Source organism: Poecilia mexicana, unplaced genomic scaffold, assembly GCF_051168715.1.
Source record: "Poecilia mexicana isolate PSO_F unplaced genomic scaffold, ASM5116871v1 scaffold_1, whole genome shotgun sequence".
Classification (NCBI taxonomy): domain Eukaryota; kingdom Metazoa; phylum Chordata; class Actinopteri; order Cyprinodontiformes; family Poeciliidae; genus Poecilia; species Poecilia mexicana.
In genome coordinates, this window is record NW_028263370.1 from 18,943,823 (window position 1) to 18,955,442 (window position 11,620).

The following is an 11,620-nucleotide window of genomic DNA, read 5'->3' on the forward strand; positions in this document are numbered from 1 at the left end:
TCCACCAGCAGGGTTTCTGCAGGTTTCACAACTCAAATTTAAGGATTTTTAATAAACTTCTCCTCAAAGATAAGTTTATCTTTGAGAATGTGATCTCTCCTTGTCATGCTGTTACTTGAAAATGGTCTCCAAACAATTTTAATCGTTTATTGCAATAACTTATTGTTTAATGTGGAAGACCTAGAAAAATGTGTCCCACAATAATATTTAAAACTATTTTGAGTCTGATCAGCACTTTATCCACAAAATCTTTACACACACACACAAATGTTATAGTTTATTTCTTTATTACAAACTGCCTCATACAGAAAAAACACTAATGTATGGTGTGTGTGTGTGTGTGTAATCAGTCATGGTGGAAAGGTGTGTGTGTGTTGCTGCAGGTGAACATTTCTGTCTAGTAGCTCTTTGTGGCCTCATACTGCTCGGGGAAAGGCAGGCTGACGTGTCCGCTTCCGGCTACCAGAGGAAGGATCCCAGCGTTGGGAACAACGTTCCAGGACAGCGTCAAGGTGATGTTTTTATTGGCCCTGCACACAACACGGACGTGCCCGTCAGCCAATCGCATTCAGGAACACGGATACAAGCTAGTTTGTTGCAACGTGATTGCTGGAAGGCAACAAACGGCTCCTCATCGATGATTACCATTGATTTTGGTTGTGAAATTGTCAACACAAAGCCTTAAATCTTAAATGTACACGTGATATAGAAAACAAAACAGGACGTAGTGCTTTGATATGGTTAACACTATTAACTAGATAAACATTTACGTTTTTAATTCTGATGGTGCGTTCACACTAAACGTGTCTGACGCTTCAAGTTCGAGGCGTGTGCACTTTTGGTGCGTTTACGTCAAACGCTCAAAACGGTTCAAATCGCACCGCGCTGGACGCTCAAAACGCGTTGGTGTGAACGCACTATGATACATTAGCAGCTTTGTCGTCAGTTGCTATGGGAACAGGTCTGCGTGTAGCGTAGCCGACAGAGCGAGAAAAGGGAAGAATAAGAGTGGGTTTGAGTTCTTCAAACATTTTTCTACGTTACTTTCCCCCTTTGCTGTGGCGCACTGCACTAAATTAATAACACCTACATCTCCAGATTTGATTTTGTTAAAGGAATCGCTCTTGCGGCTATGGGTGGGGGGGGAAGGAAATTTTAAAAAAGTGCGTTTTTGCCCTCCAGCATTATGCGCATGCACGAAATTTCGGGACGTAACAAAAACATGATTAAATATTTATCTTATGAGCATAAACACAGGTTTGGGTGTAAAATATGGTTTAATCTAGCATGCTCCAGCGTCTAACCTGAGTCCATTCCCATCATCGAAGAAGAAGTATTTGGATTTCATGTCTCTGAGGTTCAGTTTGGTGTTTTCTCCTCGGAGGATGATCCTATCCCACAGCACCACCTGGTTTAGAGACTGACACACACACAATTTTATAGTCACCTAAAAGAGTCATATCAAAGTTATTATGAGTAATGTTTTAAAGTTATCTGTGGTGTAAAGAAGAAAATAAACTTTGTTTTCTCGAGACCACAGTTTGACTGGTGTTAAACCTGATTCCATCCTTCAATGCATGCAACAGCAGCGGGAGAGGACTTATGAGGTATAAGCCATGACACTGTCTGAATGACAACGTGTGTGTCTGATTTTTTTATTTCATGCTGATCCAAACCAGATGAACACACCAAAGCTCAATAAGTGTGTTTACTTACGTTGCTCTTTGTGGCGTATTCAGCTGACAAGTAGAGAAACAGCTGCTTGACATTCCAGTCAAAAATTGGCTCCAAATGTGGGAAAAGTTAAAGAACAGCACACAGACACACATTTTATCAAACAGCAGCAATTTGAATTAATCAAATCTCTTCAAAAACAAAGTACAGTTACATTGATGTTAGTGTAGTTTTTAAATAGTATGGAGTTACTGCTGAACAAACATAACTTCATCTCAGCATTTTGTGTTTAAATCAAAGTTGTCTTGACACCCCACGATGGGAAGTAAAAGGATATCAGCTGAGATGTCAAAGGTGATAAAACCCAGATCACTTCGTTCCCTGGGTCCTGTGAAGTCATCAACATTCTTCCTGTTAAAGGGGAAAATTAATTAGTTTGAAACTCAAATTAGATAAAGAACATTTGTTTCCCTATTTTTTCCCAGGTTGTCAGGTGCCTTCAGGATTCATTTTAAGGCGAATCTGGAGCCTGATGTTACGAGTTTTTACAGAGAGATTTTGTGGGTCTCAAGAATGGAAATGGTAACTACATAGGAGCCAAAATGTATATTTTATTTGTTTCCAAATAGCTTCCAAAAAACTCAGAAACTTTGAGATTATTCTCAGAAATAAAAAAAAAAGTGGAAAATTCAGTCTTTGAAAATTTTCCACTTTTCAAACTCAAAAATTACCTACTGCAGCTTTAAATTAAAACTGACAGTTAAATCGTATCTATAATGGTGCATAACTTAATAAACTAACAATTGAATATGAATTAATAAGAGATACTATAATATTTAATTTCCCTTTGGGATCAATAAAGTATTTTTGAATTTGAATTAATTAAAGTAGTAGTATCTCGTCTGAACAGGGGCACTGGCCTCTTTCAGCCCCCCATCTGGTACCGCCCATGCTTTCTGCATCCAAGTAAAAGCTGGATTTAGTGGGGAACTGAGTCCACACAGCATGATGCTGCCATTGCAAGTCAGCTAAGGAGGTGTGTGGTCATTAGCAAGAGACGCATATGGTTGTGCTTCTATGTGGTAATGGTGAATAAATGTGCAAAAAATTAATGCAGCTTTTCCAAAATATGACGAAACTTTCTAAATAGATTTTTTTTATTAAGAATGTGTGGTTTTTTTTTAATGAAGCCAGTTTTAAATCTAGTTTGAGAATAAATATCACTACAGGTGGTAACATGAGAGCAGCAGAAGGAGGAAGTCTGGGTTACTAATCATCCGATCAGACAGCAGGGCCTCGGTCTGACTCTACATGGTGATGCTGAAGCATCATAAATAAATTCACCACAGCTAATAACGTGCATGAAGACAAAAACAGCAGTTTTCTCCCCAAACAGCTGGTATGAATGAAGCTCTTACAGCATAACTTTAGAGACGTGGATGTCCACAGGAACTCTCCTGTCTTTAAACGCCGTCGTGACGAAACAGCCGAAAGTCAGAGCCGCCATGACGCTCAGAGAGAAGGCGAACAGCGAGTTAGCTCTCGATAGAACCGTATTCATCTTTAAAAGTGGCTAAAGGAAGCTGAAATGAATGACAGACGAAAAGTTAATATGGAGCAACCGTTGAACAAACACTAGCGGATGTATACCCGGAAGTGTCGCGGTAAACACAACTTCCTGTGAGGAGCTTTTCAGAATAAATGCACCGTATAAGGCGTTTTGTTTCTTGTCAAAAGAGTTAAATGTTCATTTAGGACACTGCTTCAACAATAAAAGTGATTAACTTGTGTTTGGATAATTAATTTACTATTTATAATAACTATGATATGAATGATTTGTTAACGTAGCAACACAGACAGGAAACAGCCACCTGCAGAGATGAATAAGCGCTTCCTCTTCTTTTCCCCACTAAATAGCGTTTGACTACTATTATAATGGGTCATTACCGCCATCTTCTGAATGAAAGTCAGACTCCTTAGTACACAATAAATAAACAAATAAATAAATTCTCCCAAAATATATTAGTCCCCTTAGTTGTGTTGTATGAAACATATTTAACTCTTTTAATGAGACTTTTGCTGCTACTTCTATTCTAAGGGTCATCACAGTACATCATTTACCTTCAGATGCACATTTTCAAGATGCAAACGACTCTTAATGCCATAAATTCATACTCAGAGGTTCATCGGTATTTTATTTTAAGCGTCACCTTTACATATCTTGAATTAATCTAAATTAGCTTTTTAAATTTCCAGTCAGTTCATAGTATCTATTCATAATCTCCCAATCTAACATAAGGGAGAAATTAAATTACGTAATTTAATTTGTTTCTAAAAGTACAAGGTGATCAAAAATCCGTAGATTTCAGTAAGTAAAATATGGGCTGTAAATTATGGAGAGGCAAATTGAATGATTTCTACTGATTACTGAGTGTCCAAAACCATTTTTGTAACTGGTTATGTATATCGTTATATAAATAATTTAATCTTTTACTCCAATGGGCTGAAATTTGTGATGAAATATGATTTAAAAAAACAAGTTTATAATGTTGTAGTTGGTTAGTAGATCACATATTTTTTTAAAAGTAATCTATATATTAATTTTAAAATTGCTCAAATAAAAGTAAAAAGTACAGCATACTCCAAAAATATATATAATTAGAAAAAACTAGTTTCTTCCTGCCTACGTGTTATTTTATCATCTTTCTAAAATAGTCTTGTCCTACGATCCACCTTGCATCTCAGCCAATCAGAATGAGTTTCGCCTCTGACTCCGCCCCCTCGCTGTGACTCGTGCTGTGGTGTTTTGACTGCAGCACGTGAGCCCCAGCCGCGGTACATGGAGTTCCAGCCCGAGCAGCTGAGGGGAGATGTCCAGGAAAAGAGCCGCAGAGTCGGTGTCCGTGCCCAGCAGCACCCCGGAGAGGAAGCGGGCCTGCTGGGGCGTTCTGATCAGCCAAGGTCGGTCCTCTGCTTAGCTTTTCAATACGATAGAAACCAGAACGGATGAAGAGAAAAGGCTGAAATACAGAACAACATGTTGAACTTGTGATGCATTCAGTGTTGACAGCGTAGTTCTGGTATGTGTTACGGCTAAATAAGACCTAATGACGCAAGCCTAAAACACCCCCACAGTTGATCCTAACATGATCTGAAAACAACACGTTAAGACTAAAACTGTAGAATAAACTCAATAAAACAGATTTTTATGGTAATCTGCATTAAGTGTCCATCCTTTGGGTTAAATTAGACAATTTAATGGAATACTGTAATAAATGCTCTTTATATTATGCTCTTTCTTACCCTGGTATTTCGTAGGCCTGTCGCAATAAGCAATAAACCAATTAATCGCATGATAAATTAAGACGAACTCAATAATTTCCATTTACATCATTTATCGTTTTTCTTTTTCTACCAATAGAAAAAAGAAGACAAAAGTCTTCAATCTGGTGTTTTGGTCTCAATTAGGCCATTTTTGAAGCACAATTTTTGTTTTCAGAAACTTCATAATTAATTTTGTTTCTGTTTTTTTGTTGTTGTTGTTGTTTATTTATTTTGGATATTTAAAATGTCTCCCAGTTCCAGTGTTAAATGTTTATTAGAATTTAAAGTTTATTGAGCTTTGAGAATGTGTTCTTGCATTATTTTGCCATTATCATTATATTGCTTCTCAAAACAACAATATTATATTTTATCACAATAACAAAAATTATTGTTCAGCTACATTTGTTCAATAGATTACAAGTATCACTTAATACACTGTAAAACCGATTCTGTGGTTTCAACTAATATGTTACATAAAATATTATTAGTTTAATTATGTTCTTAAGTTTGTAGTTATTTATTTAAATCTGTTTTCAGGTCTGTTTAAAACTGTTTGATGTAAACTATGCTATATTCCAGTTTAAAATTAATTTAGATAAATTTAAAGGATTACATTTTTCCAAAATTAATGTGTTTGTTTAAATTATAGTTAATTTATATTTTCTATTTGAATATACTTAAAATTAAATGAATGCAAAAGGTTAAAAATGACTTAACATTAAATCAAAACAGTAAATTCTAATTAATAATATCAATTTTAATGTTTTACTTTAATTTTATTGAATAGATTTGGGATATTCAATAAAATTAAAGAAAAGACTAAACTAGACAAAAATGACTCTGGAGGATTTTGTGTTTTTACAGTGAACTGAAAGTAACGGTCTAAACAAATGGGCTATAATAAAATGTTTTGTTGGTGTGTTTGGGGGTTTGTTTGTTTCCAGGGTCGTGGGCAGATCGCTCTCCGCTCCATGACGCAGCGTCTCAGGGTCGCCTGCTGATCCTGCGCAGGCTGCTAGCTGAGGTAGGACCATGCCACTGACACCAACTTAAAACAAAACCACACATTTTTCTAAGAAAACTACACAAATCACTTAGTAAAACATAACACAGTGGAAAACCAATAAGTAAACTAGTTTAATCTACAATCATCTTTATCTTCTGTTTAATATTGAATCGCCATCATTAACCTTGTTGACTGTCAGGAATCTGTAAAAGCCGCCTATCCCGTACATCGCCCCCTAGTGATGAAAAGTGATAATTACACAGCCTTGTTTGTATATAATGTGAGTTTTAACAGTTGTCAGTTTTATTGGTTTTTCTCTGATCTGACCACACCCATCAGTGACCAGATAAACAGTGTGTTTTTTGCATGTGTTTTTTTTTGCAGGGATATCATGTCAACATCAAGACCATCGACCAAGTGACGCCCCTCCATGAAGCCTGTCTGTCTGGACACGTGGCATGTGTCAGGGCGTTGCTAAGTGCTGGAGCTAATGTAAGTACTGATACTTTCAGTTTCATTTCCAGACATAATGATAGTTTAATGGTGCGTGATCCTGCAGGTGAATGCTGCCACCATCGACGGCGTCACTCCTCTGTATAACTGCTGTGCATCAGGGAGCGTCGGGTGCATGGAGCTGCTGCTGCAGAATGGAGCGCACATGCACACACTTCACACACACTTCCCTTCGTCTATGCATGAAGCCTGCAGGAGAGGTATGCACACACAGCAGAAACCTTGTGTGTATTAAAGTATCTTCCTAGTAGACAAATATGCCCAGCTGTGTTCAGAATGTGAATGCATTTAGATTAAGGCGGAGGTGTCCAAACTTTTTACCTGGACCAAAAACATCAACTTGTGGGCTTTTTTTTTTTTTTTTTTTTTTTTTACTAAAACACAAAGTTTCACTGAGAATTTTGTTCCTGCTCAACAGTAAACTTGTCATGAGGTGGCAGTTTGTGAAGGTGAGAATAAACGCAGGAGTACAGGTTATGAAGAAAGTGATGATGAATTTAATGATGAAAGTGGCTCAAACAGTCCAGATCAGGCAGCACAGCTGAGACAAAAAGCACACAGCTAAATACCGGTAGCAACTGACACAAAGACTGAACATGGAGCAAAGTAGCCACAGGACTATACAGTTCGACTGAGAACTACTGACGACAAGCTACATACAACTAGGATCTGACAACAGACAAAGACAACAGGTGGACTTAAATACACTGGGAGGGTGATCAGGGAACGAGACACACCTGGGAAACAACTAACAGGGAGGACAGGACATCAGAGACTCACAGGGAACAGGATCACAACAAAACTAAGCACTAAATACTTTAATTAAGAAAAGAAAATAGTCAGATTTTTTTGTAGGAACGGAATGTGAGGGAATCATTGTAAGTACAAAATTTTGAAAAGGTTTCACATAATTTCACTTTACTCATTTATTTTGGGCTTGACTAAAGAAACTACTAGCACTCCATACAATCTGGTCCAAAACACCTCTCTGTGCACGAAAAAATGTCCAAAATTAAGAAAAAATAGTAAATTCAAACAAACAACCAAGAAAAATCCACAACAACTGTATGAAATCAAGCGGAGTTACATAACCACAACACAGGAACTGGCATTACCCAGATTTTTATTGGAAAATCTTTAGTACTCCAATTATCAAAGGGTTCTTATAATTGTCAATCAGTTTCTTTATGTTTCCACTCATTATTTATATTTATCTTTGGTAATAAGCACTTTGAATTGCCTTGTTGCTGAAAATGTGCTATATAAATAAAATTACCTTTACCTTACCTAAAAATAAAATTTAACTATGTGGAGTGAAAACTGTTGACAAAAGAGAAAAGATTGCACCACCAGTGTGGTCGTATTTCTGATGTTTACAACAAAGAACAAAAAATAATTTAATTTAAACTCATATATAGTTTCATATCACCCATAATGTAAATGAATGAATTCAAATGGATCCAAACTGTGTTCTGTGTAAGTTAAGCTTTTCGTCATTGTGTCATCAAGGGAACAGCCAGTGTGTGGAGACCCTTCTTTCTCATGGAGCAGATCCAGACCATCAGGTCCCTCACCTGGGCTCCCCTCTCTACGTGAGCTGCCTGCACCGACACACAGCCTGCTCAAAGGTGTTGTTGGCCAAAGGTGTGACTTTTCTGTTTCTGTTTTTCTTTTTAATGAAGCTTTCCAGTTGCTCTCTGCAACAGAGTATTAGGGCCAAGTTAAGAAAAAAAAATAATTACAAGAAAAAAGTCATGATTTTGTGAGAAAAATTTCATAAGAAAAAGAAAAAAGTTGTAGTAACACAAGAATAAACTCATAATATTAAAAGAAGTTGTAATATTAGTAGAATGAAGTAGTAATTTTGTCAGCCAATCAATTCATTTTATTTACTCTTACTTGAGTCAACCTTTGGGTACACTGCCCGCCTCTGGTTGGCCCTATGCATGGTACTGTAGTTGTGACATTTATTTTGCCCTCCTCCCCTCGTCCAGGAGCCAGTGTTAATGCAGGGAAAGGCGGGGAAAGCCCTCTGCATGTAGCTGCCAGACAGAACAGCACCGATCTGGTGTCGGTTTTACTCGACCATGGAGCCGAAACCAAGCTCAGAGATGGAAACGGCCAGCGGCCGTTAGACCTCGCTCCGCCTGGTGGAGAAACACATCAGCTGCTTGTGGCATTTGAAGGTAATGATTTTTCGCTGTGAGGATTTTCAAGTTGAATGAAAACCCCTGAACCGGCTCTATTTGACTCCAGCGTCCCCCAGGAGTCTCTGCCAGCTGTGCCGTCTCCGGATCAGGACCGTGATTGGGCGAGCCAGACTCAAGCAGCTTCCTCTCCTCCCTCTTCCTTCACTTCTCACTCAATACTTGGAGCACACATAGAGCCATAGGCTGCATGCTCTCTCGTACTTTTATGGCTCCAATGCAAAAACAGAAAATGTTACCAAGTATTTTTGGTCTAGTTTCTAGTGCAAATATCTCAGTACACCTGAAAAAACTGACTTAGATGTAACTTTTCAGTAAATTTTCAGCAAGAAATAGCAGCTTATTATGGATAAGTTCTTAATATTAATGAAAACGTGCTAGTGATAAGTACTTCAAGACGTACCACTATGTTATTTCACTTATAACTTGTACTTTTTTTTATCAATATTTAGGAGTTATTGACTTAAAGGGACAATATTATGTATTTTCCAGGCAAAGAGTCCCATTTTATAGCACCATCAAGTAACTATGTTAACTTTAGTTGTTATAAAAATGATATATATGTCAAAAGAAATTTTACTTCCTAATTTAATGCCTTAAAATTGGGCCTCTGTCTCTTTAAAAACTCCTGCTCTTTCTGAAACTCCGCCTTCAGTGGGTCATCACAACATGGCTTCTGTATTAACCCTTTAACAACATTTTTACCAGCATTGCACTGAGAAGTAGCTCATACAATTAGCTCAGCTGAGCTCCACCGGGTGTTTGCTAATTTCTGCTGGCTAGTCTGAAGGATCTGAGTGGGGCAGTTGTACAGGAGGCTGCTCTAAGAGGCAGAAGCTCGTAAACTGCAGTTCAGAGGAGGAGCTGCGTCCCGAAGGCGGGGCTTGGTCCAACCAGGCATTTTGCACAGCTGAATGGTTGTCATGGCGATGAAAGGAGTTCTCAGTCATGCATGAAATAATTAAGGCAACACTCCAGGTATGTTTTAGATAAAAAAAAAATTGAAATTACATTATAACAAGTCAAGTAATTTTTTCTTAATGCTGCCTCTTTAAAACAAGTTACTATCTTCCTGAAAACTTACTTGTAAGTTAGTTTTATCTCATTTCATGTGTACTGAGGTATTTGCACTATAATCTAGACCAAAAAAAGTCTAAAAATGTGTCTTTCAGTCTAGCTATAGTGAATCCAGATAGTATTTCCTTTCAACGTCACCATAGATTCAAGCTGATAAAGGAACTGTTTACACCCTGAAGATGCACACCAAGCTCCAACATATGATGCACTAACTCTTCCCATAATTCTGCTGAAAAGTGTTTTCACAGCCGATAACCATAATATCTTTATCTCAATGTTATTTATGAATATTTTTTTATTTTGTGAATGTCAGAATGCTGCTGGAATTGGAAACATTTCTAAAATGTGTGTCTGCATACATGCTAATGAAATGCTAACAAATAATTTATATTTGTGAGATGACAAAATTTAGAATATTTTTTTGGATGCAATGAACCACTATCTGTTTTTTATTACTTCAGCTAAAGATTATTTAAATGATACACTGTACATTGAATTGAAATGACAGATTATTGTGAACTGGACTTGAAATGAATCAAATAAATAATGTTTTTATTGCAAAAAGGTTGTTTGTTTGACTCCAGCGTTAAACTTTGGTGCAATATTGCAGCTATTACTCTACACAGTGATGAACAGATGATAAGTCATACAAATATAAATAATTATAATAAAAGAATTTACAGTACATCAAATTAAAATGACTTAATTAAAATCTCAATAAAAAATTGAAACAACAAAAATAGGGACTTTCAGGCTGTTTTAGATTTGGTTTTATAAGACTGTCCTAAGGGTAATCAGGATAATAATCCAATCTGTTTCATTTTCAGATATTTTAGAGTTATTTTATTAATCAGTTTTATTTGTGGATTTCTTGAGTTTTCAGTGAAGTTATTTTAAATCCTTTGTTTTCTTTATTCCTGGTTGCTTCTCCAATGCAAAGCGCTTCGCTTTGTTTTGACTGACGTCCTGAGGATGAGCGGAGAGCTCTGCGTACTGCAGCAGGCTGAGGAGAAACTGATCCTGGATCTTGGATTCTGCTGCAGAGATCAGTAATTATGGTGCTTAGCTCTCTTTTTTCTTGAGCAATCAGCTCAAACATAAGCCACACCCTGAGACACAGAACCAGCTTCTTCCCAAAACTGTGAATAAAAGGTAGAGAACCACAGCACAGCAAAACAGATCACCTATTTTACCGCCTTTCATTTCATCTCCAGGGCGATTTCCTTTTGTGGTTGCTCTTTAAAATCCCAGCATGCACCTGAGCAAACAAAAGCAGGCAATTTACTGAAGAACAACTTTTCCATTACTCACATTTCTACAATGCTTCGTTGACAGCAAACTTTACTGTCAATGTACCAGAAGCTTTACTCAGCTTCACACGTTTACAAACCACATAGCTACATTTCTAACATCATATCTTTAAGTTCATAATTTAAAATTACAATTATGGATTTTGCTGTAATTGAGCTTGAAAGCCTTCTGAACCAATGAAAGATCTTTTCAATGATATACAATATCTATTGACAAGAAAACATAAAAATATAGATCTATTACTAACTTAATACTTGTTTGTAACCTCGCAGACTAGAAAAAACAAATCCTGATTTCTATCAAATGTTGTATAGATTAAGAAACAGCATAAGTCTAACTTATTCTTGTTTGTACACATCTTCCTTGCTACAGGACTCAGTTCTTGGATCCTTTTATATATACAAATACATAAAACAATATTAAGGATAATATACTATAGAGTAAGGGCACAACAATGACATGAAATATTGTGCAATGATCAAAAGTTGCATACACAATTGCAAAGGTA

The 11,620-nt window shown here is 36.9% G+C and overlaps 2 protein-coding genes across 2 annotated transcripts; one reads left to right on the forward strand and one right to left on the reverse strand.

The window, feature by feature from the left end:
• Positions 1 to 270: 270 nt before the first annotated feature.
• spcs3 (signal peptidase complex subunit 3) lies at positions 271 to 3,345 on the reverse strand. Its single transcript, XM_088006032.1, has 5 exons — positions 3,093 to 3,345; positions 2,010 to 2,085; positions 1,717 to 1,791; positions 1,305 to 1,420; positions 271 to 530 (listed from the first exon to the last, which is right to left on the reverse strand). The coding sequence occupies exons 1-5, from the start codon at positions 3,233 to 3,235 to the stop codon at positions 398 to 400; spliced, it is 543 nt and encodes a 180-aa protein (XP_087862158.1). The 5' UTR covers positions 3,236 to 3,345; the 3' UTR covers positions 271 to 397.
• Positions 3,346 to 4,504: 1,159 nt separating this feature from the next.
• Positions 4,505 to 10,365, forward strand: asb5b (ankyrin repeat and SOCS box containing 5b). The gene is made up of 7 exons (XM_014998904.2): positions 4,505 to 4,635; positions 5,943 to 6,022; positions 6,389 to 6,496; positions 6,564 to 6,717; positions 8,027 to 8,161; positions 8,512 to 8,703; positions 8,774 to 10,365. The coding sequence occupies exons 1-7, from the start codon at positions 4,545 to 4,547 to the stop codon at positions 8,899 to 8,901; spliced, it is 888 nt and encodes a 295-aa protein (XP_014854390.2). The 5' UTR covers positions 4,505 to 4,544; the 3' UTR covers positions 8,902 to 10,365.
• Positions 10,366 to 11,620: the final 1,255 nt, after the last annotated feature.